This window comes from Diadema antillarum, unplaced genomic scaffold (assembly GCF_040938485.1).
Source record: "Diadema antillarum isolate AM-2024a unplaced genomic scaffold, OU_Dant_1.0 seq00001654_RagTag, whole genome shotgun sequence".
NCBI classification, from domain to species: Eukaryota; Metazoa; Echinodermata; class Echinoidea; order Diadematoida; family Diadematidae; genus Diadema; species Diadema antillarum.
Window position 1 is genome coordinate 372501 of NW_027272355.1, and position 27500 is coordinate 400000.

General features: G+C 38.2%; 2 protein-coding genes across 3 annotated transcripts in view; both read left to right on the plus strand.

The window, feature by feature from the left end:
• LOC139711388 (tyrosine kinase receptor Cad96Ca-like) overlaps positions 1-6302 on the plus strand; it is a 6344-nt gene extending 42 nt beyond the window's left edge. The window contains exons 2-9 of the mRNA XM_071623274.1: positions 213-383; positions 984-1079; positions 1353-1534; positions 2644-2748; positions 4536-4638; positions 4970-5066; positions 5332-5431; positions 6237-6302. Of these exons, the coding sequence (XP_071479375.1) occupies positions 213-383; positions 984-1079; positions 1353-1534; positions 2644-2748; positions 4536-4638; positions 4970-5066; positions 5332-5431; positions 6237-6302 (920 nt within the window). The remainder of the gene's footprint in view (positions 1-212; positions 384-983; positions 1080-1352; positions 1535-2643; positions 2749-4535; positions 4639-4969; positions 5067-5331; positions 5432-6236) is intronic.
• Positions 1-27500, plus strand: part of LOC139711399 (uncharacterized) — a 274375-nt gene that overhangs the window by 80326 nt on the left and 166549 nt on the right. The window lies entirely within an intron of this gene.

A 27500-nucleotide genomic window follows, 5' to 3' on the forward strand; every position in this document is an offset into this window, starting at 1 on the left:
AGGGCGTAGTATGAAGTATTCCAATATTGATGACCAAACCAATTACAAGCTATCGTAACTGGTCTGTAGTGAAGTATTGTGATGGAAGAGCATCACTGTACAAAAGGTCGCTTTTTTTAAACGTCTCAAACGCAGAAACAAACAAACAAACAAACAAAAAAGAGGGTAGACTGTAATGAAAACATGAAAACCTATTTTCCTCCTTTTGACAGGTAATGCTGTATATCAGCCACTTACACCAAGCACCGTTGCTCTGGAACCTGAAAACTTAACGTTCTTTTCTCGACTTGGTTCCATCGGCTTGGGGAAGTTTGGCGACGTTTGGAAGGGCGAACTCCGCACAAAACAGGGAGTGGCTCCGGTAGCCCTGAGGCAGATTACAGGTTATTACTAATACTGTTTTCATTAAATAACACGATGTTTTGCTTTCCTGTTTAAATGTGGATTTTTTTAAGCATTTAAATAATAAAAAGTCAACTGACAAAGTTATTGATCGACATTTGAAGCTATACGTCTAAGAGCAACAGCATTAGTTCATGATGATACAAAATGCAAGCAGGTGTCCCCTTAAGCATTTCCAAGGTTGAAAATGCCATTTGCCTGCAATTATATATAAAAAAAAGAAATACACAGTACTTAAAAATAGATGCATTTTAAAGCCCTCACTTCATGTTTAAGGGTAAAATTATACAGTCGTGCATTGTAAAGAAAATAATGACTTTTGTGACAATGATTTGTATGTTAAATGATCATGAAAATAGGTTTACGACGGGTCTTGAAGAATAAATGTTGGAATTCGTAACACCAAAAAAGTATATATATTTCGCTGATCGACTTTAAAAGAAAATCTCTTTGTTTAAAGCATGCTTTTAAACCATAGACTAGCGGAAAATTGTGATTCCGAATGTCAATTATAATTCTTTCGTTCCTTTAGCTTCATGCATCTTTTTTAATCATCAGAATATCTAATTTCTGCTATACAGAAAGTGTTCCAGACCTTCTGCAGGTGGTGAAATATTTGCAAAAACTCCCAAATCATCAAAATATCGTGAGGTGTCTTGGATTCTGTGAAGAATATCGTAAGTATTATCAGTTTACTCCGAGAAAAAACAAAGCAAAAATACAAAATATTGCGTTATCTAAGCGTAGTATCTTTCAATGGAAAAAAAGCGCTTTAAACAGCGTTTGATTTGCTCTTTTCATGATGTTAAGCAAAGTTATTGAATGACATTCATTTGCTAAGAATATCAATGTTGGTAATAATCAAGAAAAAAAAATAATGTCTGCAAAGTTGAAGTATTCAAAACCTTTGTATCGACTACTGTAAAAATTAATATTGTGACATCAAACAGGTGCCATTGTACACGAATTCGTTTCCGGTGGGACACTGCTGACGTTTCTCCAGTTTAATAACCAGTCTTCAAAATCTCCTTATGGGAACATCAAGCCAGCAAAGCCCCGCTTTGATGAGTCCAAGTTACTGAAGTTCGCCTGGCAGGTGGCAAAAGGGATGGAATTCCTTGCGTCCAACAAGGTAATTATGCAAGAAATGTCAGTTTGTATCTATTTGATATAAGTGCAAGTAATGCAGACGTACAAATTGTTTATGAAATGAGTAAAGATAATAGAAGACACCTGCTACTGATTCAGATTTGAAATCTAGAGCTTTTAAGGTTTCTAGGATGTAGCTGCTTATTATCAGTTTCTTAGATGTTGTCCACAAGTTGTCCACAAGAATTGAATCTGATCCACAAAGGAATGTTTTATTTAATACGCATTTCATGACATTGGTAAGGAACAGGTGATTATGTAGGAAAAAAACAGAGCACCAATTATGAATCTTGAATCCATTTTTTTAATGATTAAGTCTACTATAGACAGTTTCAAGAAGCATATTTGGATCATGTAAGAGAATAATGAGATATTATATATGCTATCGGCAAACAAAGACAAGACGAAGACTGAATTGATGCATAGTTTTGTCATTGAGTGAAGAAAAAAGATCCTCTGGAGACATCGCATTAGTATGTTAGGGCTCACTGGAAGAAGACTGTACCCTAATGGAGAAATACAATGTTCATCAGTAATACACCTCGTCCACCCAGTGTGCAATCACATTTCAAAGAATCAAAATAAGTTCTGCCTTCTTCCGATAACGGCAAAGTTGTCCACAAGAATTGAATCTGATCCACAAAGGAATGGTTTATTTAATAGGCATTTCATGACATTGGTAAGGAACAGGACGTTATGTAGGAAAAGAACAGAGCACCAATTATGACATGAGAGCTGTCACAACAAAATATGCTTGAATTTCTGTTTAGGCACACACACACACACACACACACACACACATGTAAATGTGTACTTGATGGTGTTCTTTCTTTCTTGGAACATAATTATAAAACCCCACAAAAATGTACCAACTTCCTCCACATATGATTTTTCATCCATATGAATATGACAGATTTAAATCCCATCCTGTGACTTGAGCCCATTGTGTGTGTGTGTTGTGTGTGTGTGTGTGCATGTTTCTTCTACCTGAGTTTTGAAAAAGATAATTATGTACAATAAAATAGCGTTCTTTCAAGCCTGTAATCCGTGACATTTCTTATCAGAGTGTTCACAATGTGATAACTTCCTTAGATTATCCATGGAAATCTGTGTGCTCACAACATTTTAATGACGGAAGACAGGATCTGTAAGATTTCTGACTACGGTATGACGTCATTCATTTCACCCTCTGGGAGGGTAAGTATAGGTTTTACCGGTAAATTTCATACTTTTGCAATTCCATTATTCATTAATATGCATTCAAAATTCACACAGCGCACGCAGGCGAAAATATTCGGACATTCAAATTCAGAATCCGAGGCATCAATTTCACTCATGGGAGTTCTATTTCGTTTTCGTCAAATCATATTCACGATCGGGCATTCAATTTCCAAATAATGAGCATTGCACTTCCCACTCGTGCATTCAAATTCACGGGATAGTCATGTGATAGTCCCGAGCTTGTTTGGAACGTGTAATTTCATTTACAGGCGACCAAGTTCGTACTTCCTGCACTCAATTTAAAGAGGAAATGGAGTAAACTTCTTCTTCTTCTCCTTCTTAAAGAAAGGAGAAAAGGCACACACAACCGGCGAAGGCTTAATAGTACAGTATCTAATTATGATTATTCAAAGGTCCTACATTGTTCTCTGTTCATTGCAATGAACAGAGAACAGTCTCGTTTCTCATCTCAATAAATTTTAAATTGTTAGGTCCAATCAGCAGTGCATCCAAACAACACAACGATAGTCTAATCATCTTTCGCCCCAACACTAACCACATAATGACAATGTATCAATTTGAAGACAAACTGACGCACAATGATCTCACATAGTCCCTCAAAAGTAAACCAATAAGATAGCAAAAAACACCAAATTAGATGCATTCATTGTTCATGTTATCAGTTTTAATGTAGTCGAAATTGATGGGTTTTTTCTTTTCCCGAAGGTGTCAATAAACCTTCCATATTATGCTCGTCTGTAGGCCTATACATTTCCTATAATATTCGTTTGTTTGTTTGTTTCATTTTCCATCTGAGAAGATGGCTCGATAGCCCATATTCAGCTGCAAAAGCTGGTCTTCCATGGGGTCCAGTTGGGTGTAGGTGAGACCACTAATTGACCGGCTTAAACGCCCTACTCTTTGCGATGAGTATACATGAAGAGGGATTTTTTACGTGCATGAGTTGTTACTCTCTCACACATGGGACCTCCATTTTTATGTCCTATATTATCCGAGGGACATGTGCCTGTACTCCTTTTAGTGAAGCCCGAGTTCAAAATTTTCAATGAATAGGTGGCCGACGAGATTCCGTCGCCAGATTGACATCAATTTGAAGGCTCACTGCTGAAATGCGTGCTCCTCACTTAAATTTGAATGCTCCGATAGTGAATTCGAATGACCGGATTTTTTAATGTGATTGCCGATTTGAAAAGTGCTGCCAGCGTTGAATGCGTGAAACCGAATGCTCAGAATAGGAACTTGAACACGTTTAATGACAAAAGTATGAAATTGACCGGGAAAACCTATATTATTCAAGGATACAATCGTTGGAGGAATTTGCATAATTCCATCTGAACATGATTACTAACAAGAAGTAGATACCCCTCTTAACAAGGACATTATTCTTTTCTTTTTCTGAAAAGGGTTTAGATATACCTACATCATATAACATACATCAATAAAACACACACACACACACCTATATGGAAAAAAAAAATTCTCCTACTACTGCGCGAATGTTTTCCTGCCACAGAGTATATCTCAATCAACTCAAAAAAGTAAGATTGTGTGTTAAAGGGCCTATTCCATTCCCTCCTTAGTCTCAAAACAGTAAGTCCGAGAATCTGCTACTCAAGACAACACACTGATACCTGTCTTTGCTTAGTTCATTAACGTGAAATTGAATGGAGGTAAAAATGTTTGTATTCTTTAAAATGTATGAGATATGCTGTTCACTTTTTTTTTCCCCTTTTTTGCAGAAGCCAACACGCTGGATGTCACCTGAAGGAATGCAGAATAAAAATTGGACTCTAGAAAGCGATATTTGGTCATACGGAATCCTTCTTTGGGAGATCGTCACTCTAGGTATTACATCACAAAATTCATTAACCTCGATCTAGACTAAAGGAAGTGATAATATGAAGTTATTCTCCCCGTATAACTCATACCAGAATATAGAACTTTTATGATATGTAAAATGACACATAATATTTGTGAACGTAATTTACAAAAAAAAAATGTAATGTCTCTTGAGATTTACAATTAGTGTGCATTCCTTTGAGAATCATGATTTATACTGCCAGTGAAGAAACAGTATAAAAGTAGGTAGCAAAAAAAAAAAGAAAACAGAAAAAAATAACTTAAACACTATTAGATATAATGTTGAAATACGTGATATGTTTAATATGTCTTCAAGGAGCAAGGCCATATCCCAAAATGACGATGGACATGGTGAAGCAGCAGGTTACCAAGGGATACAAGATGCCACGCCCTTCTCACTGTGGTCAAGAATTGTGAGTATTTACCTTCATTTTCTGTTTGCTAGCAGGTGAATGTATAATGTGTGTGTGCGTGGATTTTGCTGTTGTTTGCTTGTTTTCGTTGATGAGAATTTTTTTCGATTCCAACTACGCTTTTTGCGGAATCAGTCTAGATGCGACACTTTCGCGACAATGGCGCATTGCGTATTTATCAAATTTGTTTAATGAATAAAAACACAGATCAGTATATAAGGAGATCAAAAGGTCTTGAAAATGTCTATTTCTCCTCCTTCCTCAGATACTCTATAATGACCAGCTGCTGGGAAATAGTGCCAGCAAAGAGATGCTCTTATGACGTCATTCAGAGGAAACTTGAGCCGATAATGGAAGTGTATCACGTAAGCTATGTTACCGGTTTCATTTCTTTCATCGTCAGAGTGAAAGATGCTCCTCATGATATTAACTTTTTCTTATATTGTGTTAATGAACTTATTGTCGATCTAGCTGTTGTAAAACTGTTTACTTTCCTATGCAGATGTATCTTGTTAAAAGTACAAATCACTCCGTGTCAACTGTATTTCTTTACCACGCGCCTGGACAAAAGGAAAGAAAAGGCAGAAAAAAGAATTAAACTCAACTCACCATTACACGACAAAGAATACTGGAGTCACATAAACATTAAAAAAAAAAAAACCTTATCAAATCCAGACGAATATTTACCAATCAAGTAGCACCTTCACAAATGCAGGTTTAGTGAGTCAAACATCATTCTATTGATGAGTATTTTTACTGACTCGTCGTAAAAGATACAGTGTATTATCAAACACTGTTTGTTTATTGTGTTATAACGTAAATTCAAGCTGGGTTGTACTTGCACAGGACTGTGCTTCCTTTCTTATGTTATAAAACATCTTTTTGATTAAAAGATTATTAATTGATTAATTAGTTTAAAATTTGATGAGAGTGAACATATAGTTTGTCGGACCGTATTGATTATACACAATTGAATAGTGTTAAATGAAACTGAATTGGAAACGATTAATGTAATAATATGTCATTATTAAAATGAAGGCATTTGAACGCTTTGATATGTCTTAATTCTTTTAGATATCATCATACATCAAAGGTTAATTGATCACAGAAATGATTTAAGACTAATATGAAGTTATTTCCATTCAACTGTGCTTACTTTGCTCTTTCCAGGAATACCTGTCACTCCAGAACTTAGATGAGAGATTGTATGAATCTGTTGCGGATATAACAGTCTAGGCGTCCATAACGATGAAAAACCATTTTGATAGACGCTAATTGTAGCTTGAGTTAATTTTCATATATTATGGGATGTGTCAGTGTTTGTTAGTGCCCGCTTCAAGTCTTAATTGACCGACTTTACATTTTGTAGGTCCTCCTGAGCTAATTAATCTTAATTGACTGACGTTACATTTTTAGGTCCTACTGAGCAAAAGATTTGAGAATAGAGCAGCCTTTCAACAGAAACGTAACAAACTGCAACAGAATATCAATTATTTCAATTCTTATGTATTCCTGTGCCGTGATTGTCCTAAAGGTTTTTACGTCTTTATCAATGTTCAACACAGCAAAAACGACTCCCTGCATGCCCGTAGAGTAGTACTACTTTGCTTGTTTTTATGCAATGCTGAGTCGTGTTAATGCGAACAGATTTTTCAAATATCGTATGAAATGTACCTTTAACTAGAAATATTGCTATGGCGACTGGCATTCCTCTGCCATAATGCATGGTTCTCCTCATAGGTCTGTAGTACAATGTCTTGACAATGTGTGATGGCAGTTTCACATAACTGGCAACATGTTGAAATGACAGATATGTAACAAATGTGTTCAATATTCACTTTCCTTGAAGTAGGTTTGCTATATAGTCTAAGAGTACAGACAGGCCCTATGTATTTGGGGAAATAAGGATTTTTGACTTTACTTTTGACCCTTTATAAGTTTGTGCATTGAGTAGTTTTCAAGGTACGAAGAAAAAGTGTAATTTCAGTATTTAAAAAAAAAAAAATCTATTTTAGCCTGGCCTTTGACCCTTGAACTTTGACCATATGACCCTAAAATTCCCGAGAGAAACACTGTTGGGTAGAACATGCATATATTATATCTATTCAGTTTCACGATACCTTGAGTCACTTTCAAGATATGGAGGAAAAGAATTAAATATAGCGCTTTCACTTGAGCTTTGACTTTCTGACCTTTGACCTTTTTGCAAGAAATTTTTCAGAGAATATCTATGTGATAATACATTGTGTTTGAAGAAAAATCCTGCAAGAATCGCATAATATGAGGGGAAAAGTGAAATTTTGAGGAGTTGACCTTGACCTTTGACCCATGACCCCTTGATTCCCTAAATAATCCTTGCCAGTCAGTACATGCATATGTACCGATTTCCATGAAGATAACTTGAACCATTTGCGAGATCTGGAGAAAAAAAAGTGAAATTTTAACAATTTCACCTGACCTTTGACCTGAAACTCTCTCTGGGGAATTTTTATTTGGTAGTACATGTATACACTAAGTTTCAAGAAAATACCTTGAGGCATCGCCTAGATATGGCGGAAATAGTGAAATTTTGAGCATTTGACCTTGACCTTTTGACCTTTGACCTCTTGCCGATTTCACTCAAAAACAACTTAAATTAATTGCCCCATCATACGTCATCCTTGGACCAAGCTTGATGAAGTTTGCTTTATCCAGTCTTGAGTTATTGCGTCAATGAATAATTCTAGGATTTGACCTTGACCTTTGACCTCTGGCCGATTTCACTCAAAAACTAATCAAGTAATTGCCCCATCTCAACCATACGTCATCCTTGGACACAGTGTCGTGAAATTTGCTTGGTTCAGTCTTTAGTTATCGCGTAAACGGATTCAATTTTATGATTTGACATTGACTTTAGACATTTGACCTCTGATTGATTTCACCCAAAATGTGATCAAGTCATTGCCCTATCATATTTTATAGTTGGACCAAGTTTGGTAATATTCCGATCAATATTACTCAAGTTATCGCGTATACAAATGGGAACGGACGTACGGACGAACGGACAGACAACCCGAAAACATATAATGCCTCCGGCACCCTTTTTGCGGAGGCTTAAAAATGTCCACAAGTTATTATTGGTAAAAAAATTGTTTCGTAGATAATTTTACAAGTTCAATTGTAGAAATTGGCCTTTCACAGCTTCCACATGCTTGTTAGTGCCTGTTTACGTATCACTAGTAAAATGAACATTTTCTTGATGGCTTAGGCCTACTGTAACTACAAACATGGTGGTGTAAGTACGCTGGTTCAACAGTCATCACATTACTCATGTTATTGTTGTGGACATTCTTTCTAAGTTATTTATTTTCTTATCATTTTGCTGTAGTTACCAGTGTTATTCAATGTACATGTAATTAGTGTACAGCAGTAAATAATTGTATTGTATTACACCCTATACAGTCCCTGTATGGCGACAAGGACACGACTCTGAATCTGACGTCTGGGTTTTCGATAATGAAAATAATGATTAATCTAACCTTATAAATACTAGAATGCCGTTTTCATGGTAATTCACATATTTAAAAAAAACGCACTCAATATCATTTTCCGAGGTTCTTTATGTTTTTAAAAGAGACATTTGTGTTGTTATTATGGTTGTCATTGTGATTTGTATTACTATTAAGTTTTAATTTAGATGTCCATTAGAATAAACATTATAACTTTTCTATCGTACCGAAGGAATACGATTCAATAAATACCCACAGATATTATAGGTGATAGATGTCACAAAGTTTCTACTGATAAATTTGAAACTACGTTTGGAAAGAAATAACAAGAAATAGCTTTTGATTTATTGCCGGAAACCGCATCACGCAGTCCTTTGATAAACAGCACTGAGGTTGATCAGCCGAGTCCCAACTATAAGCCCATGTGACGGAACTACTTGCATGTATCATAGTGCAACATACCTCATTCAGTATGTGGGTTATATTGATATTATATTACTGTATGTACATAATCATATCCAAACATATGATTTAGAGAGAGAGAGAGGGAGAGAGAGATACTTTTAGTATCAGTCGAATCAATGACTGATATGACAATATTACTCTTGGTTTTGATTGTCTTCGTCCTTTTACAAAATGTAACACTTGTCACTTCGAAACTTAGACGGGACACTCTTTGAATCTATTCCGATATGATAACCTTAATCTTGAGTCAATGAAGGAAAGTCTTTATGATGTAAAAAATGATAATGATAAATCTTGTTCTTGAATTTGGTAATAATTTGACCCGTAGTTTCAAACCCATCCTTTATTGTAAGGCGAACTGTCTCTTATCCACTCTATATATGAATTATTTGGACAATATTACATTATTTTCTGATTTTGATGTAGGTTCTGTATTAGATAAACCAACCAATAGAAGAACGCAATAAAGCTGCAAAAATGAAGTTTTCCCCCAAATCTCAATGTGTCAAATGTATTGATATTACACTGTGTAAGTGCTTTAACAACATGCGTGTTAGATTCATAATGCTTTGTTCTTTTGTTGCTGTTTTGTTGTTTGTTTGTTTGTTTGATTGTTTGTACCTTTGTATGGCAGAATTAAAACTGGATGAGGTGTACACTTACAAAGAACAAACATTAGACAGTGAACATTATGAATACTGATCTGGACAGCGATATGTAAGGGATTACTACATCATTACTTCGAATAACCAGGACAAATTGCATTACACAGTGCCGGTTATTAAAACGTCAGAAAAAATGGTGAACAAGAATATACTGTATATATAGGTCCTACATCACCAGAAATGTGTGCATACAATGTTGATTGCATGCCTGCGAACAATTCAGACATAACGATCTTCTTTAAAGATTAAAAAATAATGCTCATGACATTTTATGTACTTTGTTTAACTTAAATGTGTATGGAAGAAAACTTTTAAAAGGTCGGATCTGAGTTGGTTCTAAAAAGATCCACTAGTAAGATGCATACATCATTGTTATTGTTAATATTTATGTTATACTCTATTTACTTTACCATGTCGAGGTTTCTTAAAACTGAAGTGTTTGATATAAAATATTTGTATTGACGTCTCTATGCATTTGTCGTTTAATAGTAGTGCTATAGTCTCATTGCAAAAATAAAAGAGAGAGAGAAAGAGACAAAATTTGGGTCCATGCCAAACACCATTCTTTCAGAGGAACGCTGTATAAAAGCAGGCCACCAGTGCCAATATTGGATGCAAATGCAGATAAAGTCACCGGTCATTCCAATCATATAAACAAACAATATTGCACACACAATTATTGCCGTTCAGACGATAATGATGCGAAGCATCGTTTGAACAGAAGTCTCTTCCGGTCAAACGATCAGTCAGAACTTCAGCATAGAGTCGTACTTTTGGCTTCTGTTCATGTGTTGGACAGGAAAGGTTCAGAATGCGATATCAATAATAGCAGTAAAGTAATAAGCAATTTTGTAAATAATAAAACTGAGACGAAAGGCGAGAAAGAGAGAGAGAGAGATGGGGGGGAGCACTAACATGCCCCTTCAAAATATGACCTAGACAAAAACAAAATATTGAATCACCCTTCATGTCTACCGTTACCGTGACAACGATTTCACCTTTTGAATTATTATGTATATCACACATGCTTCTCTATTCGGAGATGATAATGGGTGAAGACAGAGATATTCTCGGCACCAGTGAATTCTGGCGTGCCAAAGAACTTTTTTTTTATATGTGGCTACACTTCAATGAACAAGGTCATTGCATATTATTTCAAGTTTTTGCGCGTCTCCCGCAGGTGTCCATTCGGACAAAATTCCGCAGGCCAAACTTTTCCATTAGGCTCCTCTATTTTATTCAAGCTGTATCTCACTGTTGTAACTTTATACCGTAAAAAAATATCGACAAGATAAAGTTTAAATAAGAACGTCATTATCTGTTCACAAATAAACAGTAAGATGTCAGTTAAAGCTTGCATGGATATCATGATGAGCTGTATAGTGTAATGGACTAACACCAGGAATCCTAAGGTTTGGCAAAATATGAAACAAAGATGTGTTCACATCACCGTGATGACAGTATTTTTCCCATATTTTTATATCATATTTTCCCAGTAACAGAAGAGGGTATGTGATAGCATAACATAAAAACACATGCAAATATTTTCTTTTACCCTCCTACCACGCCCTCCTTATGAAATTAATAAATGGTTCATCGTCAAAAGAGGGCGATATATCGACTATCATCAAATAGTTTGGTTATCGATAGTCGAGGGGGGCAATTCACTGACTCGCCTCAGAGTGTGTCTTGTTTCTTCGTTGAGTGTTTCATTTAACTACATGTGAAGAAAGCGCGCCGGTCTATCCAGTGAAAGACATTTCAACAACAAAATAAGTCATCAAAGGTAAGACATATCTTTCCACTTACAATTCTGACTGATATATCTATTCTCTAGGACCCTGGTATAGCGATTTGCCTGCAAACTATTCAAGAAGTACCATCATTATGCTTCAATGCTTCTTTCTATTATGGATTCATAATCCGTTTGTCCGTGTACCTATTTCACCGTAACACAGCATTTTAGGTGATTCGTACAATGGTGAATACTTGTATAATTCGTGTATATAATCAGAAGTGTTGAAAGTACACGTAGCACAGCAGCTGAAGGCAAATCTTACGTCCATATCCTTAAACGAATGGCCTACTCAGTCAAACCTGTCTATAGCGGCCACCCAAGGGAAACAAAAAATAAGCGTTATAGACAGGTGGCCGCTATAGACAGGTTATCCAACTTTGTGTGCTCAGCGTACATGTAAATGTATAATTTGCAACTGATTGACAAATTGCCCTACATCGACGTAAATAAGCACTGAATTGATCAGTGTTTTAGTAGTAGCCATGATAAAGAATCATGGGCGTACATACTCGAGCAGGATTCGAACCTATACGACCTCCTGATCACCGGACAGGCGTCATCTCCACTAGACCACCGAGCTTTCGCCCGACAGTAAGTGTTGGTTCTAATCCTTATAGCATGCAGCGGGTACTGCTTTGTTATTCAAATTCATGAAATTCTTCCGTCCAGATATTTTTCTTTGCAACTGATTGACAAATTGCCCTACATAGACGTAAATAAGCACTGAATTGATCAGTGTTTTAGTATATGTAGCCATGATAAAAAAAAAAATAGTGGGCGTACATAATTGTTATATACGATCTGTAGGCATGGCCGGCGGAACGGGGGGAGGGAGCCAGGGGGCTCGTCCCCCCCCCCCCCCCACTTTGTCTGCACGATACAAAGGAATACATAAGGTGTAATCTCTTTGCCCCCCCCCCCCACAACTTTTTATTTAACCCGGAAGTACGTAGGTGCACTAGAAATAAATAGATATCTGGATATAGATCTTGAAGTGTGGCTGCGGTAAGGTTATGTTTTGGCGCTGAAGACCCCTTTTTTATCTTTTCTTGTTTTTGTTTTGTTTGTTTTTTGTTTTTTTTTTTGCTTGTCAGCTGCTTGTCAGCTCACGAAACCCGGAAGAGCCCCTCAAACTTCTGAAAACGTTTCGTTGGCCCCGGAAGGTACTTCCATGTAGGCCTACATGAATGTGTACATGCACACGTGTGTTTCATGCATAGGACAATGCTGGTGTTTATCACCGGTCGCACAGTATCATGCGTCGGCCTACGTACAGTCGTGAAGAAAGCTTAACACTAGTGCATTATAATGACTGGAATGAGTGATGAATGCAGCGGTGGCGGTCACCAAACGTTGCCCGTGAATTACTCTCACGGCTACAAAGCAGAAAAACAAGCTGAATTATCGGCTCAACTACGGCTCCATTGGATCTGTGGCCGCTATAGACAGGTTAAAATCTACCGCGGAAAACAAAATTTGTGGCCGCTGGCTGTGTTGGATAGGTGGCCGCTATACACAGGTTCTTTAACAGGATTTTTCTTTCGGGGGGTTTTCAGTGGTCGCTTTAGACATGTGGCCGCTAAGGAAAATAAGCCGAGTCATATCTTCCCGCTTATTTCTCGTTTTCTACATTCAAGAAAAACAGAAGTATATAGTGGTGTATCTATCAACCTGGTAACATGCTACCATAAAATACAATAAATCAAAGAAAATATCAACGTAGATGTTTGTAATTATCAAAAGCAGAAAAAAATAATAATGACTTGCAAATCGCTCTCTGCATTTGCCCAGTCAGGCCAGTCTACAAGATAATGAATATCTCTACCGACAGCCTCCAAGATAAAGATACATAACAACCCAATAGATACTAAATTGCAATGACAATACAAGAGTTATGATGGCTTGAAAACGTATTTCTTATACACGCACTCTGATTTTATTTTTTATTTTTTTTTTTTTGCTGTCTGCTTTCCCCCGCTTTGAACAGAATACGGCCATGGCGGCTTATCACCTAATGTACATTTCGGTTGCAACAATGATTCTGCACGGCGTAAGTATAACGATGTAATTTGAAAACGTCGTTTATTATAATAACATCCCTCTACAAGACATTCATTATGAGCTCCCTCGTGGAGACACTATCTTGCATATCTATTTTATTTAAGATTTATTTTGATCTGAGTTTATGTCAGTATTGTTGGGACAATCTTTATTTTTCTTTAAAGAGTCCCATGTTTTGTTTTGTTTTTGTATTTAAGCAATATATCAGACATTCAGCAGTAGATGGCTTATAGTGCTTTTCGTGAATATACAATAAATATTACACTGTCCAATACAGCCAGCATTCGCCTTCACTTAACAAACACAAACGTATAAGATACCGCTCTTCTCTTTATCCCTTTCTACTTGCAGGTAATAATGGTAACACACTGCCAGACGCTGAATGGACCAGCTTCAGTAGCATTGGAACGTGGAACTAACACACAACTGATATGTACAGTGACTGGAGGAACATCATCAGTTTTCACATGGAATGATGACTCAGTGAACCCTTCTGGTCACCATGTTCAGTGGAGGGAACAAATTAACTCCTTCACCAAAATATGCTGACTTCAGTGTGTCAGATGATGCCAGCTATCTACACTGACAATCACTGATACACAGATTGCAGAGGAAGGGAGTTATGTTTGCCAGTCGAATGAGGTGGGGAATCCTGCACAGCAGCAGAACTTACTGTAGAGGGTGAGTTTGCTGATAGATAGCATGTAGATTACAAGAAGGATCGAAAGTGACTGATCTATCAGGTTCCAATGCCTCCTTATATTTTCAGTTGTATATGTATTGATGTCATTGTTGAAAATGAAATTAGTGAACAACGAAAAAGAAATAACGAATAAGGAATCAGAATTATTTGCTTTGACAATACACTTTTCTCAATTCTCACATTGTAATAATAGAAAACAACCGCATTATGCCAAAGATGTCACATCGAGATGTGTTGTACGAAACAAAAAGATAAGTTTACCTGCTACGGATACACATTTTAATAGCGAGAAAAAGGGCACTTTTTCTTTTGGTATTTGTTTATTAGACCTTTATAAGTATGTGTGTGTGTGTGTGTGTGTGTGTGTGACCTGTGTTTGTACTTGTATGTGTAAACTTGTGTTTGCTTCTAATATGTGTGTGTGTGTGTGTTTGAACTCTTGAACAGTGGCACCAACTTTATCATTAACGTTGAATTCTACTCTGCTCGCTGGAGAAACATACGAGGCAGTGTGCACAGCAGTAGGAAGCCGACCAGCGGTAGACATCAACTGGTATCTTAGTAATATACCACAGACTACTGGGATAGTAACAACAAACGCCCCAAATGCTATTAATTCAGAACTGACTGATACAACAAGTACGTTTACCTTCGTGCCAACAAAGGACACTTACAGGCAATCTCTACGATGTGAAACCACTGGACATCAGTGTGGTGAGACTAAACCAGCAAGAAAGCATCACTTCTCTCAATGTTCACTGGTAGTCCAATTACTTCTCATGGTTGCGCTGTAATATTTTGCAACTGTCCCTCCCCCCCCCCCCATATCCATACTCTCACATTAATTTTGCAGTCATAATAAAAGCCAAAATAAAAGAAAAATAAAACTTTTGAAATGTCAAAAAGTAATTACATATTCTTTGTTATAGCTGAATGTCATGCTTTAAAAATACAGGGTAGGGTAAGTGTACACTCTTACTTCTGCCGAGTCAGAATTTCAACTCTGAATCCGAGTCAGAAATTTTTCACTCCGATCCGTGTAAATTTAACGCCAACCGTGTACTTCTGACTCAAATCCGAGTTATCATTTTGGTTATCGGACTTTTTTACACCTGCACAGAGTCACATCAGAAATACCCAGCGCGGTGTACATGACATACGAGCGCTACAATTGGACAAAACATGTCATGTGTCCTATGTGACGTAGTACCCCCGCGAAACAAAAAAAAAGCGTCATTTCTCGCCGATCCGCCGCGGCCGCGAGTTGTCTTGCAACTTTTTGTCTTCAAGATGGACAATTTTGCGTGCACTTTTCTAGAGGAATGCGGAATGGAGGAATACATAGGAGTTTTCATCGGTGAGTACCCACCTCATTCACAACACTCATATAAATAATTGCCTGAAACATGGTCTAAACAGTCAGTTTTATTTAGGGCAAAATGAACTTTCGACACGGACACATTGACTGGTAATGGCGTAGCCGCAGGCGGCCGTACGGTAGCTCGTACCTTTTGTACGTAGCCCTGGGCTATATGCTATACGTTAACCAATCTACAATAGATGTGAACCTACCTAGCTACACCTCCACTGTACATGCATGAAATACACATACGATCTTGATTGCTAATTTGAGCTACCGTACGGCCGCCTACGGCTACGCCATTACCAGTCAATGTGTCCGTGTCGAAAGTTCATTTTGCCCTAAATAAAACTGACTGTTTAGACCATGTTTCAGGCAATTATTTATATGAGTGTTGTGAATAAGGTAGGTACTCACCGATGAAAACTCCTATATATTCCTCCATTCCGCATTCCTCTAGAAAAGTGCACACCAATTCCGAGTCATTACTACACCAAAATGGGTTACTTACAATGCGGGAAACGACACCGTATCAGAGCGAAATTGTGATCTTTTAATTCGGAAACCCGTGTCATTTTGCTGGAATAGATTGCACCTAACTGACTCCATTTCTGAGTTAAATTTGACACTTTCCGAGTTAATTTGACGCCACAGAAATGACTCGGAAAGTGACTCAGAATCCGAGTGAAATCATTTGACTCGGAAGTCCGAGTAGCTTTCACTCGGAAGGAGTTGACTCCCAGCTGGCGCCATTTCCGAGTCACATTTCACACTTTCCGAGTTATTTTTGACGCCGCAGAAATAAGAGTGTAAGCAGTCATTATTGACTGGACAAATCTAATTAGTTGTTAAAGAGGTAATGCAAATGTATCTGAAATTTCAAAATGTTTCAATTTTTCGAAAGAAAAACTTTCCTGATCTGGCATAAAACATTCGTCTTTCACCGTAAGTGGCCGTACATCACAAAATCAACAAAACGTCATCACGCACTGATTTTGTGTGAGGACTGAAAATAGGTGAAATGGGTTAACCTAGCGAATCTTGTCCATATCTTATGAAAGCGCAAGTTTTCTTCTACGTTATGCTTAAGTTTGGGATCATAAAACTGTATAAGAAATTTTGATTTTTGTAGAACTGTGTGATTAGGTATGTCTGATATAGTCCCCTTTTCATTTCTTAAAAACCCCTTGCATATTTTTCACTTTCAATTCTGATGTTTTTAAGAAATGATGACTTGAAAAAAATGACCGTACTGCTTTGAAAATTTGCATTTAACATGAACAGAATGCATTTATAAAAGATGCTCAATTTCGAATTGAGATTACCAAAATGATTAACTTATTGACCAGATTAAAATTATTAATCTACCAGAATATGCTGAACAGCATAAACTGATAATCCTTTCATTGTTGTTGCTCCTGTGGTCTACATCCTGTCTTTTGTCCCATTCACAGCACAGCTAGCGCGGCTTGGTAAAGATTAAGCGCTTGAGTACACCCTGTACTTCAGAGCCTCTTTTCTCAGTTCACACTTTTCTGGAGTGTGTGCTTTCTTCCCAATTTTAGAATGGGTTAGGAGAGTCAATTTGAATTGAGTTATACATTATAAAGCTGAATGCCTGTTCTTTCAGAATCTGTTCTGAACTAAAAATCCATGTCTGGCGACCTTTTGTTGGTTTTGTGATGCAGGGTCGCATATACATAAATATGAAGAAAATTCAAGAAAAACGTATCAGCTTCAGAGCGCGCCCTTTCGCCAAAATCGGAAAACGGCTTCCGATGTAATTTTAAGCAGAGACAAATAACTAGGAAACAACACAGTTGGCACGCATCGACCGACTTAAATGTGTATACACTATCCATGCGAAATTGCACATGAAAGATGTAACTGGGAAGATTATTGTTTGGCAAATTAATGCATTTTTAGTGATAAATGATCGAAAAGACGTGTTCTGACTTTTTCCCCTATTGATATTGCAACCCGACGAATATAACGAGTGGCCGAGTACGTTTCGTGGGGAATGAAATATCTGCGTGTGGCCAAACATTCTTTGTTATACTCTGAACACTTCAAAGATGAATATACATGTCCTTTGTCGATATCAGTTAAAACTGTTTTCAGTAACAAATCAATTAAAATGAATTAAAGCACCAACAATAGCATGTTCTCCACAACGAACCCTTTTCTTCACCAAGCCTGGTTCTGCTACTAACTATCTGGTATGCGAGTATAGGCCGGTAGTATTGGAGTGCTACGGTACGCCATGATGCAGCTTCTTGCTCAACTGCAGCATGAGGCCGACTCTTCCTTCATCAAGAAAGTAAAGCTCCTTTTACACTTTCACGGATTGCTACACGGATGACCACGGATCGTCATCCGTGGTGTTCCGGCATGCAAAATATCAATTTTCCTCTCAATGCCGCATGCTGGTGTGAATACGATCCCAACTGGGTGTCCGCAAGGACAAGTACGGAGGCTACAAGGACAAGTACGGTGTCTACATGGACAAACAAGGAATGAACGCGGACCACAGTGGAAACGATGCGGAGCTAACACGGATATCAAGAAAGAACACGGATGCAACTGGGTCCCTTCGCGGTCCTAACACGGATATCCCCAAAATGTTGACAGATGACTTTTACTTTTGCTTTTAATACTTTATCATTATCAGTTGACGTGCCCCAAGAGCTAAGTATAGCAAGCGCACTTGAAAATCTGCAGCAGCCTACACACTTCTCTGCTTGTCGACACCATGAAGTCAAATCTCTTTGTTGCAAACTGTCATTTTTCTGGAAAATCATGACATAAACAAGGCAAAGCTAAACAAAACAAATCAAAATACACATAAAAGCAAGGAGGTGTGTGTGGCCCAGGGTCACTTAAGCTCCTCAGACGACCACTGTCCGAACAGTATGAGGGATTGATGGCTGTACTGATGGGGGAAGATCTGAGCAAATTTCATGGACCTTATGAGCTTGTTTTGGCAAAATACCCTAATTTTTCATCCCGGATGGAGCCGATTCTAATACGGATGTCCCGATGTCTTCACGGATTGTCCCAGAATGAGTACGGAGGCAACACGGAATAGCCGATGCCTACAAGGAAGGAATACTGAGGCGACACTTACGGAGTAGACGGTGCCAACAAGGAAGAGTTCGTATTGATTTTCATCCGTGATGTCCGGGATGAAAAATTAAGCAAGCTTAATTGTTTTCCGCGGACATGCCAGACGATCAAGAATAATTACAGAAACTTTACGGAGTCAATACGGTCATGCCGGAAACAGTACGGGTGATCCCGGATCGACGATCCGTGGTCATCCGTGATGCGATCCGTGAAAGTATAAAAGGGGCTTAAAGGGCCCAGTCACATAGACATGCCGGATCACCCCGGATCAGATCTGGAGTGATCGGGGAGAGATCCGTGTTTACGCCTTCGGCACCCTTGAACATCTGGGAGGCCAACACGGCAACTTTTTTGGAGGTCAAGAATATCCGGCGTCATCCGCGGACTGCCGTGTTGGCAAAGCAATCCGGGATGGTCCGCGTGGCCGCCGCGTAGCTGCCGTGTTTATCTGTGTAAACGCCGTGTAGATGCCGTGTAGATGCCGTGCTGTTCCGACCTTATCCGTGTAGCTGCCGTGTTGATACCGTGTGTAGAGTCACCAACATTCCATCCAAGGCGAAACTATCCCGGAACTCCCCTGATCATCCTTAAGATACGTGTTCATATTATGTGACTGGGGCTTAAGGTCTCAGTCATATATAAACACGGATAATCAAGGATCTACACTCCGATCCGGGAGGGGGGGGGGGGGGAGGGTTCCGGTATAGTTCACCTTGATTGAGCGACGACGAGCGTTGATATGACAGTGCACACGGTATCAACACGGCAGCTACACGGATAAGGCTGGATGAGTGCGGCGTCTACACGTCGAACGAACACGGCATCTACACGGCAGCTACACGTCACGGCAGCCACACGGACCATCCCGGATTGCTCTGCCAACACGGCAATCCTGGTCCGAATGACGCCGTATGTTTTTGACCTCCGAAAGTTGCCGTTTTGGCCTCCCGGATGTCCAAGGATGCCTAAGGCGTCAACACGGATCTCTCCCCAGATCACCCCGGATCAGATCCGGGGTGAGCCGGCATGTCTTTGTGATTGGGGTTTTCGTTTCTGTTTCAGAGGAGCACATATCTCAACAGAAACACACAAAGCTGTGTGTCACCCCTCCACTGCGCCTAAAGGCCTACGCTACACACAGCAACGTTCATCAGCTGCTATCAGCTGTGTGCCGCGGTCCGTGAGACCCTTAAGCCAGGGTTACACCAGAACCGAATTCTCCCAAATAAATTTGGACCAATTTTGCCTGAATATGGCCTAAATCAGATGGATTGGGAACATATTCGTCTCTGATTCGGAGAGCTCCCCGAATAGGTTCCGAATAGGTCCCGAATTAGAGCAGAATCGCCAAGAAATGACCGAATCAATTTTGGGCATCCCGAAAAAAAAAAGACACACACACACACACACACACACAAAAAAAAAAACGAATGCCAACGCGAATAGGTGCCAAAATACGAGGCCTCCCTGCACGCGTATAGCCAATCTAGTTATATTCAGGAGGCTATTCGGGTTATTCTGGCCGCTCATTCGACCTACTCGGCTGCTATTCGGGCATATTCTGGTCTATTCGGCACACTCGCCTGTATTCTGCGCTGTATTCGGGTAACAATTGTGATGGATACGGGAAGGTGTTCCGGGGATTCTGGGCAGATTCGGCTCTATTCGTGATTATTCGGGTATATTTGGCTAGATCATTCGGGCCGTGACTCCCTTAGTATTACGAATGGGCCCAAATCTGCCCAGAATGCCCCGAATGCCTCCCCGAATCCACCCGCATTCCATCCAAATACATCCCGAATGTGGCCAGAATGAAATTTGTCAGGGCCACATTCGGGAGTATATTGGAGGGTATTCGGGAATTTGGCTGGTTTTGAACATTTCAAGACGAGCCGAATCCCTCCACGAATGTTCAAGAATCCCTCCCGAAATTTTGCCCATTCGGGGAAGGAGAACAGAATGCTCCCAAATCCACCCGAATATGTATATTCGGGTGGATTCGCAGCTAATTCGGCTCCGGTGTAACCGAGGCTGTATTCACAGCTGACAGCATCAACACTACGCTCACAGCCAGGTTTACAGCAGCACCTCAATTGAAGTGTGCTTTGTTTTTGGAAGGCACCTGAGAGACTTATGCAAGAGAAACATTTTTTTTTTTTTTCGGATTAATTCATAATGTCGGTAAGCCAAACTTTAGTCACTAGAGCTGATTCAGTAAGGCTGAAATGCTCTTTTCAGGACTTTTTTTGAAGTTGAAAATTTGCTGACCGCCGTGATATGTAGTGAATCATACTATATTATCATAGAATACCAGTATAATGCTAAAGTGATACGTGAGGATTTGTCTCTACTATCCTGGGCTGACCGTTTGTTCAATTCTAGCGTTAGATTAGAAGCCTAACAACAAGAGACAGCTACCGTTGGTGTATAGGCCTACATACCCTTGCTTTTTTTCTCTTTTGAGGTATATACTCCTCGGAATGTGGAACTTACATTCTTGTTGAAGAGTCAGCCTCAACAGGCTCAGCTGCAGTTGAGCATGAAGGTGTTTCCAGGGCGTACCGCAGCACTACAACACTAATAGCAGAACCGGACTCGGAGTTGAAAAGATTCGATGCGTAGAAAGTACTATTGTTGGTGCTTTAATTCGTTGATTGTTGTAACTGGAAAAAAAAAGTTGTAACTTAAATCGACGAGAGAAACTCATCTCCTTTTCATGGCCATAGATTGATAAATACATTCATCTTTGAAGTGTTCCGAGCATACCAAAGAATGTTTGGCCACACGCAGCTTGGCAATCCCCATGACACGAATCCGGCCTATGTCGTCGGGTTGCACTGTCAATTGGGAAAAAATAAGTAAGCCAGACCACGTCTATTTTTTTTTTCTTCCTTGTTCCTAGTTTAACATCAAATAATTTTATGAAACTGGTATTGTGGTCCCTTTCGAAGACTATAATTTCCTAAAAGTACTGTAGAAATCAGAACATATCACACTAAAACTGCTAATGTTTGCCAAAAAATAATCCTCCAAGTAGCATCATTCATGTGCGATTCTCATGGATAGTGTATACAGCGGTGCTGTTTCCTACTTTTGACGTCTCTCCCTATTTTGTACAATAAATTAGATCGAGAGCCGTTTTCCGATTTTGGCGAGGAATCGCTCTCTGAAACTGTTATTTTTCCGCATAATTACGTATATAATCTTCAAATTCATGAAATATAGTTATATACAGTGGAAATCAAATATTTTATACTAGATCTATAGAGAGTTCAATTTTCCAAAGATTAAACCAGTGTGAAATCTCATTTGAACTTGCAATCCCTCTTTAACTATTGTGTTCTACTATCAATAATGGTATTGGAAGCAAAGGATATTCACAAACAGGAAATAAGCAATAAAAGAACTTGATGGTTAATGATGGTTGTAATAGAAAGAAAATCTTTAAAAACATGTTACTGAATATATTGACCATTATAAAAACATGTCACAGAAATTGATAGACAAAATTACTGTTGCCTTGTAGTCCCGCCTGATACTGGTATCATGACCGTTGACTTCTGTGACGACACAGCTACAACGATGCTCACTGTGACCTGTACCATCCTGTCAGCTGACCAACCAAACCCATTTGTCACAATGTTCTATATCTACGAAAACGTCACTGACAACCCATCTCCAGTCTCAACAGCTTCAGCTTTCACTAGGGCAACACCCGATTTTGATACGGAGTATCTCTGTGTGAGTGGAAACTATCTTGGAAACACCACAGCTGCAAGAAATTTTGTTCCAGGCAGTAAGTACATTGCGGCCATTATCATAACTGAAGCGCAAGAGTTTGAGAAAATAAGAACGTACAAAAGATTATGTTGAGTGCATAGAATATAAGAGAAAGATAGGCCTAACATAATGAAAAATTATTCCGTCAAACATAGAAAACAATTAAAACACCATTTTGAAGCAACAAGTGTAATGCCTGTGACGCTGTTATTTTCGTAGAGTATTTTGACAGACAAAGTAACAAAATTTAGCTACTGATTTTTTTTTTTTTTGCGGTATTTGGGACTGAATTTATTTATCTATTTATTTATTCATTTATTTATTTAAGTCTATTTGAGTGTATTATACAAAAGGAAATGCATATCAACATTTAGCATAAAACCAATATCGTTCATGGAACATTAAACTGTCTTTGCCGTGTGTGTGTGTTTTATTCAGCTGGTACGACAGTCAAACCGACCTCAAATGGAGTAACGTCGGTTCCGATGTCGTCGAAATCTCCAACAGGTAGGAGTGTGCCAGCTGTTAGCCTTCATTATTTGTCTTAGATTCCGTAGTGACCATAAAGTACTTAAAAGCATACTCAGAGGTGATAATGAAATCGGTTATCTAATGATACAGCATTTGTTTTTGTAACTGTCCATTGACGTTTATGATATGCTTAATCTTTATACGCAATGTAAAATGCGAGGAATGGTACTTTGCCAAATCAAATTGTAATGAGAAGTCATTTACGACGGGTTTCACGTGTAACGCTCTTCAAACTCGAAACAAAGAGAGAAAGTCATGTTTTTCGTCATGGCATTATAGCTGATCAGATAAATGCCTTGAATCCAGACTAATTGCAACCATGCTCTTGAAATACGCCTTGTGGTTGGTGATGTCATGCTGTTATGCAATCATAAAAAAGACATGCTATGTGTGTGTGGTTTGTTTTTTGTTTTTAATTCACCAGTTTACTTAGCTGGTACGACAGTTAAACCGACCTCAAATGGAGTAACGTCGGTTCCGTTGTCTTCGGAATCTCCAACAGGTAGTAGTGTGAAAACTGTTGGCTTCTATCATAGTCATAAAATCATACTCTGAGCTGATAGTGGACTCGTTCAATAATGATATAGCACTTGTTTTGTGATTGTTCATTGGCGTCTGTGCTTAATCTGTATACGTATGCCCATGTAAAATGCAACGAATGGTACTTTGCCAAATCACACTGCAATGTGCCGCCATTTTCGACGGTTTTGATGTGTAACGCTCTTCAAACTCGAAGCAGAGAGAGAGAGAGAAAGTCATAATTGTCGTAATGACCTATTTGCTGATCAGATAAATGCCTTGAATCCAGACTAATTGCAACCATGCTCTTGAAATATGTGTTGTGGTTGGTGATGGCATGCTTTTGTATACAGTCATAAAAAATACATGCGTATTCTACCTTTGATGATACACGCTGCAATATCCTACCACATTTAGCGCTTATGTTCTTCAAAAATTGCTTGTTTTGCTTATGACAACCTGCATCTAAAAATACTGCATGAGCTGATTTTCAAAGAAAAACGTTTATGTATTTTGTAAAAATATACAAACATACACATGCATTTGCTGATTTGGTCAACCTGTGTGTGTACATCAGCCATAATGGAAATAAGATAGCAAGCAGGTTAAGTATAATTTATGTTTTAAGTTCTTCCCATTAGTTTCATGTTCATTATGATACATAATTATGCATTAGATGGTATGGCTTCCTCGGTCCAAAGTTTTCTTTTTCTTTTTCAGTCGAAAGGAGAGAACTCTAATCCTGGAAATGCTGGAAATTTTGAATTGAAAAGATAACCAGTACCATAGAAACCTCATATCGATCAAAGAATCGTATTATTATTGAATTCAAACCCATAATTTAAATATTGATGTGATATTAGTTGTCAATACTGATTTTTTTTTTCCGAGATCATCGGTTATAAATTAGACTTTATAGTAGATATCATGTTACGTTTGCCTTTACCTTCTTCTTTTTGTGAGATACAATCGTACAACTGCGAAGAAAGAGTCCAGATGAATATCTAAAGCAGTTATATGAATTTGGGAGAAGATAAAATCTTGATGGCACTATAACTAAACTTTTTTTTTTTGTGAATGCAAAATAACAAGAGGGTAAATATCATGCGCGTTAAAGGGATCGTATAATTTTTGTTGAGACCTAACTTCAAGTTTCTTACATCTTTTCTTGTTGTTGTTGTTGTTGTTGTTGTTGTTGTTGTTGTTGAGATAATGAGAAAGTTGTTATGAAATATGAAAGAGCATCCAATTCCAAGAGGGATTCAAGGTTTATTACGGAATTGGTTTTGAAATGGCTGAGATATCCAAAAACAGAGCATTCTTAATAAAAGGCGGGATCCATCTTACATTAGGATCGCTTTGTTTTACTTTTTTTTTGGGATGTCTCAGCCATTCCAAAACCCATCTAACAAACCTTGACTTCCTCTTAGAATGGTATGCTTTGCATTATTTCATAAGTCTTTACTTGGTTTCTCACAAAAGTGAAAAGGCCAATACTCACCTTCACAAATACCATACCTTTAACCTGCAGTTTCCATGTAAATTCCAGTCATCAATCGTCATGAGCTGCAGGTGCTACAATTAAACCGATCTTCGGTGAAGAAACGAAGACTCCAGTGTCTTTAGCTCATTTTGCTCATTCTTGTCCAGTCATTGTGACGTTGGTAGTCTCTGAAGATCAAATTTGAGGAAAAAGTGAAAATAATTCGAGCAATCCTGTAATTTAACAACATTCGTTTTATCATTAGTAATCCACGTTCAATTATTTCCCTATTTTTGATGTTCAATTTTTGACACTCACGTAGCATACAGATATCAAGCTCAAATGTACGCTAATGATTTTTTTTTTTTTTTTTGGAGACTGTGCACAGCGAGTATTGGCGCCATAAACACTATACGGGTACGCAGACCGTGATCTTACTGGTATTTGTTTGCATTTTCACGGGGAGTGTATTGTTGTCTTGTTTGGGGGATTCCCCTTTTCTTTCCCTATAGCAAGTACCCAATCTGTTCTTACCAGTTAAAGGGATGATAAGTAAAGAACATATCAGCTGCAACCACAAAATATTTGTATCACTATCATCATGTGATATCAGATAGGCCTACCTGTAAGGTTTTAGCGTCGTCGATATCAACAACGAACACTCTTTCCACTCTTTAATACAGGCGACTCCCATTGTAACATAAAGTCCTCGTTTCAGCAGTTTTCTTTTGTTATAACAAAGTGCGTTACAACCAAGCAGGAATAACATATAACCGTGTTTATTCTAACGGATGTATACCTACACCGTATTCATAAAAAAGGAGCTTTCTGTTCTATAGATGCGATAATCCAAGGCATACTTTGGGATGACCCATTAAAAAGATTTAATATTCAAGACGAATGACTATTTTTTATAGGTTTTAGGAAATAACAAGAAATGTCATTGCAAAATGCAGACTGGTGATATGGATGCTATTCAAACATTAGATAGACTTTAGATTTTGTTCTGTCCTAAGACCGCGCGCTAACTCTTCACAAATAATCATTATAATGTCACATCTTCATCTGTGAGGTGCTTTCATTTTGTAGCATACACCAACGATGTTTTGGACAGGAAGAGATTATAGCTTAAACGGAAGCTAAACCTTAACCACAAGAAAATCTCTCGTGGGGTACAAATTACAGCAAGGCAAACTTAAGTGACACTATAATAACACTTATTTTCGTTTAAAGTGATAATCAATTGGCATAGTGTACACCTCCTGCTATCAGGAAGTGCTTTCAAAATTGCATGAAGTTTGACAGCTAACTCAGGGACCACGTTTATCTCGACGATGCTAAATACAATTCAGATCGAATGTGTTTTAACATCGGGTATATACATTCATTCATTCAAGTCATACATTTATTCAGTAATAAAAATCATTTCTATATAAAATGTTTACAAAATGTAGCAGGTACAGTTCTGAGAAAGCCACAGGCTTCTTAAAATAGAATGTACCCTTGAAAACAAATCATACACATATTGCAGTTTAAACATTAAAATACCAAATGATAAAAGGAGCACAGAGAGAATGAAACATATTAAAACAAGCACAAAATATTGAAATTAACAAAAATTACCAATAACATCAAGGGAACATGGAGAGAATGATAAAACATACTAAGACAGAGGACAAAACAAAACAAAACAAACAACACCACATGAAGTAAAGCAAACAAAACAGAACGAGGTATAGAACGAGACTACAAAAATATGTTTAAATAGTACTAGAAGACATTACCGATTGCAGTTCATGTAACATAATCTACTTTGGAAGTTGCTTCTCTGTCGGTTTGGAAAGCATGTGTGAACGCGAGGATAATACACAATTCGGTAATAGATCATGAGCTCATTGAGTAAACTTTTAGATCTGAATGGGTTACAACACTGTGCATGATGCTGAATCAAATTGCCTTTATATAGACTTCTAAAGCAAACGATATGCATGACTGGCCCACAATGTCACTTTGCAGAAACTTGGACTTTAACCACACTGAGGTATATAGTTGCCTTTATCTACACAGTACCACAAATGTAAACTGAGTACTAAAGCAGTCTTATTTCAAATAAGCATTAATAGTAACAACAGAGTAGAAAGGGGCACTTTGCAGACAATGCCATGTTCGTTATAAATACATTGTTTCTATGGTGTTGCCATCACTAATTGTGACCTAGTACAACACCACCATTGTGAACAGCCCTACTTTAATTCTCGCCTGACGCACTTGTTTAGATCGAAAAAAAAAGAACATTAAGGAGTGCTGTAAAGCAAACAGATAATCCAGTCATTTCTATGTTTCATATTCAAACAAACCACCTCTCTGATCACCACTGTACAATCCTGGAATTCGGGAGAGGCAAGGGTGCTGCTGACCGAGGTCTTTCAAATCAGACTCTCTGTTTTTTGTGTTT